Genomic DNA, 6,675 nt, shown 5'->3' on the forward strand with positions numbered 1-6,675 from the left:
TATGTTGTCCGTCATGTTGTTAAGGAATTGATGCGTCAAGTCCAAACCCTCACCGAGAGGTTAGCTCTTCAAGAGCCTCAAGATGAGGAGGAAAACAATGGATCGGAGTCGGACGTCAACCCTTTCGCTCGGCCACACCAACGCCAAGGAGAGAGTGACGGTTCTTCTTCGAGACATCCCCCTTTACGTCAATGCTTCACCAACTTTAAGAAGGAGGTTTCCGAGTTTGAAGGAAAGATACGATCAGATATCTTTATTGAATGCCCTACTTCTGTTGTATTGAATGTTCTTGATGAACAACCACATTTTGATGACTACAATGATGAGGAGAGTGATGAGATCATTTGGAACAATCGTGGCGAGGCATTAGTTATTTGGCATGCTATGAATACGGCCAAAGTAGAAGAAAATCCTCACGGGTTGTCGCATAATATTTTTCATAAAGGATATATGTCAAATGAAGAGTTGTGCAATCTTATCATTGATAAGGGGTGTTGTGAGAATGTGGTGGCACAAGAGATGGTCAGCAATGTCAATCTTGAGACCAAGATGAAGCCTATGAATTTTGAACTTGCATGGTTCAAGAAAGTGAAGGAGAGTAACTATCTTCTTTACGAGAACAAATTTGATCAAGAGACCAAGGGTAATGGCATATCTTATGCTCTACTTGATGTTGAAGCTAATGAGGAGCACAAGGAACTTCCTCGACAATTTAATGAATTCATCACCAAAGGAAAAGGATTGGACAACATATTAAGTGAACCGATGGATATTGAAGAGATGGGAAAATGGAAAAGAATTACATCGATTTTTTCATCCAATTACATTGATCCATTTTATTCGATCTGACATCGAAGGCTATAGCATTTTTTCATGAATTCAAGCATATTCAAGATGGAGACATATTCTATTTTTGCCTTTAAAATTATGTAGTAGGATTTGTTCATCAAGAGTTTAAGATTCTTCGACACATCAAAACTCGAGGACGAGTCTTCTTGAACAAGGGAAGTTTTGCGAACTTCAAGATCGTGCAGATGGTTCGTTTCGAGTTCAATCACCCGAAGATTATGGCGTTTCAGCTACTCTCAATATTTTTTTATCTTATTCCATATCATGAAAATGGCCCGGTCAACTCAGGGACGAGTTGACGTTCAACCGGGGGAGAATGATGCAGTGGCATATCCAAGTGGCACTGTAGGATAATGCCATTTGTCATCCATGTGGCACATCCATGTGGTTTGAATTGGTCTTGGGTTTTGCATGGGAATTTAGATAAGCAATTACTATGTCTAGTTTTTACTATGTGTTAGTTAAGTCTTTCTTTAATGATTTATAGCTATGTCTAGTTTTTAGTATGTGTTAGTTACGGTGTTTCAGCTACTTTCAATGTTTCTGATCTTATCCCATACCATGAAAATAACTCGGTCAACTCAGAGACGAGTCGACGTTCAACCGGGGGAGAATGATGCAGTGGCATATCCAAGTGGCACTATAGGATAATGCCACTTGTCATCCATGTGGCAAATCCATGTGGTTTGACTTGGTCTTGGGTTTTGCATGGGAATTTAGATAAGCAATTACTATGTCTAGTTTTTAGTATGTGTTAGTTAAGTCTTTCTTTAATGATTTATAGGGACTTTGTTAAGACTTATTGGGTTTGTACTTTGACTACTTAGGAAATAGTATTGTCATGAAAATTGTCCTAGAAGTTATTATAGGGTATTGAGAATAGGTAAAGAAGTTATTGGTAAGTCATTTTCCATGTATCTCATTTACTTCTTGTATCTCCAAATATATCAATGAGAATGAACAAAGAAGGGATAATAGTTTTTGGTTAAAAAAAGAAAGCTTTTCTAAGCATTTAGCAAGAGTTCTACTTCTTGTGTTTTTTCCACAACCCTAAGGATTGCGATCGTCGATTCTAACGGTATCAAAGTGGGTCTCTATACTCCCCTTCCCATTCTTCAAGCTCCTTGGGAAGATGTGAGTTTAGACTTCGTTTTGGGCCTTCCCTGAACCCAAAGGAAGAAAGATTCGGTCATGGTGGTTGTTGATCGTTTCTCCTAGATGACTCATTTTGTAGCATGTGAAAAGACTTATGATGCATCCAAAGTGGCCGATCTCTACTTCTGAGAAATTGTTAAGTTGCATGGTATTCGAAAAACTTTCACATCGGATAGGGATCCAAAATTTGTTTGTCATTTTTGGAGAACATTATGGGCGAAGATGGGGATTAAACTCCAATTTAGTTCTTCTCACCATCCTCAAACCGATGGTCAAACGGAGGTGATCAATCGAATTCTTGGCAACCTCATTCGGAGTTATGTAGGAGGAAATAAGAAGCAATGGGATCTTGTTCTTGCACAAGCCGAATTTGCATATAATCGCTCCACTAGCCACACCACCGGTGCTAGTCCTTTTGAAGTAGTGTATGGGTGTAATCCTCAAGGTCCTCTTGATTTAGTTCCTCTTCCTATTACTACTAAGTTGAGCGGCGATGCAGAGGCAAGAGCAAAGGAGATTAAAAAAATTCATGAAAGAGTTCGATCTAATATTGAAAAGAACACCCAAAAGTATAAGGCACGAGCAGACAAGCATAGGAGAAAGATTGATATCAATGAAGGAGATCTTGTATGGGTTCATCTTCGCAAAGAGCGTTTTCCACCCGGGAATTTTGGCAAGCTTTAAGATCGTGCGGATGGTCATTTTCGAGTGCTAAAGAAAATTGGAGATAATGCGTTCAAGATTGAATTACCTGGTGATTACGGTGTTTCAGCTACTTTCAATGTTAATGATCTTATCTCATACCATGAAAATAACTCGGTCAACTCAGAGACGAGTTGACGTTCAACCAGGGGAGAATGATACAGTGGCATATCCAAGTGGCACCGTAGGATAATGCCATTTGTCATCCATGTGGCACATCCATGTGGTTTGACTTGGTCTTGGGTTTTGCATGAGAATTTAGATAAGCAATTACTATGTCTAGTTTTTAGTATGTGTTAGTTAAATCTTTCTTTAATGATTTATAGGGACTTTGTTAAGACTTATTGGGTTTGTACTTTGACTACTTAGGAAATGGTATTGTCATGAAAATTGTCCTAGAAGTTATTATAGGGTATTGAGAATAGGTAGAGAAGTTATTGGTATGTCATTTTCCATGTATCTCATTTACTTCTTGTATCTCCAAATATATCAATGAGAATGAGCAAAGAGGGGATAATAGTTTTTGGTTAAAAAAAGAAAGCTTTTCTAAGCATTTAGCAAGAGTTCTACTTCTTGTGTTTTTTCCACAACCCTAAGGATTGCGATCGACGATCCGAACGGTATCAGCAGGGCTTCTTGGTAAGATTATGGATGCAATTTTTTAATGAGTCTATTCTATGCTTCATATTTTCGAGGATTTTCCCTCAAAGTACTGTTTTTATATTTCCTAGGATTTTGGACACAATTAAGTAATACATGTTAATCACTTCCCAATTTCATTGTCCTAGTATTGGTATATTCTGCACACAACTCATTGCAGCCTCTTTCTTGCATCGCTGCACCTTTTACAAACCTGCTTTGTTTGGTTAAATGATTAACTCTACCTCAAATTTCCTGGCACATATATAGAAATACATATATTTGAAGTGTGTAGGTGTCGTCGATGGATTATGCCGCTGAGCTATTTTTCAGATATCCAGTTTCTTATTCCATATTTATATGTTTTTTCCCATTATGTTAATGTGAAATGAATTGAATTCTTTACGTGACAGGAAGGAGGTTATCTGGAAATACATATCATCCTGGGTTATTACAGCCACAAATACGTGTGTTTGGATTCAAATAAGGTTTCACTACTTTTTTCTAGGACTGAAACATTGTTGATTTTTTATGATTGTTATATGTTTTAGGATAGGAGCATGCTATGTTACAGGCTTATGATTTTGTAGGTTTGGATTCTGTTCTCAATGAAGGTTTGGATTCTCTTTATAAGAATTATCTCATTTCTTCTGAGTTTATGTGCTGTTCTGTCCAAGGGAACCGACTGATATTTCAAAGGAAATTCAGTCTGAACATGCTTTATTGATTCATTAATCAGTTACTTATTTTCTTCATGAAAAATGAAGCAAATGGATCCCGCTAGCCATCACCATTTGATCTTGATCCAACGGTGATATAATTGGCCTATAGTGAACTACTCTATGGAGTATTTGTGTGGCACATCTATACAATGTTTTAAAGTCCACCAATCTCTACTATTTATATTTTTTTCTTAACATAAATTGGGATTAGTAGTCTACATGAGAAGGGGGTTTGATTGGAGTGAGAATTCTTTATGCAGTTACCTTTTTGACATCTTTTGATCAACTTAAGTGACTGTATTTCCTTCAATAATCGTGAAAATGTAGGCTTGGACAATGCTACTTTTTGACACCACCTTTACATCTTATTGACGTTTTTTTATGCAGTTACACTTTTGACATCTTTTTGCACTTTTAGCGTATTTCAAATCCGGACTCAATCTGTTTAGCAGTGTGATGGGAGTTGGTTGATCCTCCTGCAGAAAAGAAGATAGTTGGGCTGAAGTGGATCTTGAAACCAAGATGAATGTGGATGGATCTTTGCAAAAGCGTAAGGTAACCAAGTACAGATTTTCAAAAAACTTTTCCTCCGCTTCCTCGCCATCCTACGGCTACAAATTGTAGAAGAGATGAAAAGATACATGCCAAGGTTATTAGGCTTCGACAAGTCGTCTTGGGATCACGCGTAGTCTCTTATTGTTTTAAGTCTTATTTCAAGGCTTTGGAAACTACTCTTAATCTCCTAAAATCAATTTTATAGTCTAAGGTTCAGATTCAATTTTATAGGCTTGGTGATACTGTTCCCGCAAGTAATTTTAAACTTTTTTAGCTTTCAATTTATTGACTGCTTTATGGCATCAATTGTTGTTGTTTGAAGTTTTTATTTATGAAATGATCTCATAAAACACTGTGGTTACAGTTGTTGTCATCAAAACAATATTAGAAATGGTATACGAATTTGGTTTTTCAGGTTAAAAATCACCAATCAGTTGTTTTCCTTTATGGGAAATGTTAAATGGTTTAGAACCAATATGAGTGTGTGAATGCATCATTTCATTTCTTTAGATGGCATTTTATTCCTTATGGCCTTCATTTCTCATATGTTTCTCTTATTTATTCGTATGCGCATTATTCTCAATTCGCATTATTCTCCTTTTAAACAGCTGATAAGTTAGAACCAAATTACGCTTAGGGCAATCAAATTTGGCAATCATGTTCTTATTCTTTTGCCCCGTGCGTGCATCACGGGACTGCAACTAGTGAAAACATATGAGTACATGTTTTACCTTATTACACATTCAGTAGAATGGCATAATCATAAGCTGAGTAGAGTTCGATCAATGCGTGACCTCACAACTATTTTACTAATTTTGATTCGAGTAGATATTTTACAACACCTGGGATGTGAATTTTCATGAGATATTCTTCCCAATCGATGCACTTGGGGTCGAAACAAAACATCCCATCTACCATGCCATCATCTTTCATCACTGCCCTAAACTTCTCTGAGTTGAAGTCGTCGAATCTGTGCAACATACTTGGGATCGTTAAACACTAAACAATTTTGAGAGCATGTGATCCAATCATTTTAGATTATATATTTCTAACTTAGAAGAATACTACGGGTTTCTTTGGTTATCTTTAAAATAATTTACATGTAATCTTATATTCAAATGCCTTTGAATTTAATCATGATTACTTGAAAATAACAGTTGTAATAGTCATAGAAATTATATAGTTAATAGCAATTAAATGAAAAGGACAAAAAGTGAGCCTATGTGGCTGCAATCTCATGCAACAGCCTGTCCACGAAATGCCTTCTGCGATGGTCCCTAGCAAATCCCTCTCAACATTATGCCTCATTTATTTTCCCTATTTAAAAAAAAAATATTACCCTAAAATTTGAGTTTTAAAGGCTACTGATATTTGCACTACCATATTTTGATAATGAGACTAACTCACCTTGTCTTTTCTTTTTAAATTGGCGGGTGAGAGGTTTTTTGTAATTGTAATTGCCTTTGACAACTGGTTAAAGAATAAAAGGAGTGTTTAGTCTCATTATCAAAACATGGTGGTGTAAATATCAGTAGCTTTTTAAAAATTTTCTTTACTTTTACAGTGAAAAAATATACTTTTGAGTTTGGTAACTTGGCAGTGGGAGTGTATTCATGTGAAAAAACATTCAGAGGAGCGCATAAGTGACTCCATTTCCCTCCACGAAGTTAGTTAAAATGCCCACATAGAACACAAAAATTAATCTTATCCTTTTTTTAGAAAAAAACTAAATTGTTCTATTCTTTAGAACCCCAGAGTTCGGAAATCCTCTAACACATGCAGCTTTTAATAACATTTTTTTTTACGGGTCAGCTTGTACTAACATCTTATAATTTCCATACGCAAGAGGGAGTACACATACCTTCCTTTGAAAAAAAAGAAACATTCATATAGACCCATCAAACGCATGATGAAGTTGTACTTTCGACTTGAATCTCGGTATAAACGATTGAAATGCTGGAAAAATACGACATTTGCTAATCCCAAGCCCTAAAAAGATAAGAATCCACAAGAAAATAGTTGTTAATGACCATTAGTATATATTTATAGATTC

The 6,675-nt window shown here is 36.2% G+C and overlaps 1 protein-coding gene across 1 annotated transcript in view; it reads right to left on the bottom strand.

Annotated features, from left to right (window-relative positions):
• Window positions 1-5,423: 5,423 nt before the first annotated feature.
• Window positions 5,424-6,675, bottom strand: part of LOC143863364 (alcohol-forming fatty acyl-CoA reductase-like) — an 11,978-nt gene continuing 10,726 nt past the window's right edge. The window contains exons 5-6 of the mRNA XM_077374041.1: window positions 6,484-6,611; window positions 5,424-5,592 (exon numbers count right to left, since the gene is read on the bottom strand). Coding sequence (XP_077230156.1) covers window positions 5,424-5,592; window positions 6,484-6,611 — 297 coding nt within the window. The remainder of the gene's footprint in view (window positions 5,593-6,483; window positions 6,612-6,675) is intronic.

The sequence above is a fragment of the Tasmannia lanceolata genome, unplaced genomic scaffold (genome assembly GCF_043159265.1).
Source record: "Tasmannia lanceolata isolate RefF3 unplaced genomic scaffold, GAP_Taslan_0.1 ptg000044l, whole genome shotgun sequence".
NCBI classification, from domain to species: domain Eukaryota; kingdom Viridiplantae; phylum Streptophyta; class Magnoliopsida; order Canellales; family Winteraceae; genus Tasmannia; species Tasmannia lanceolata.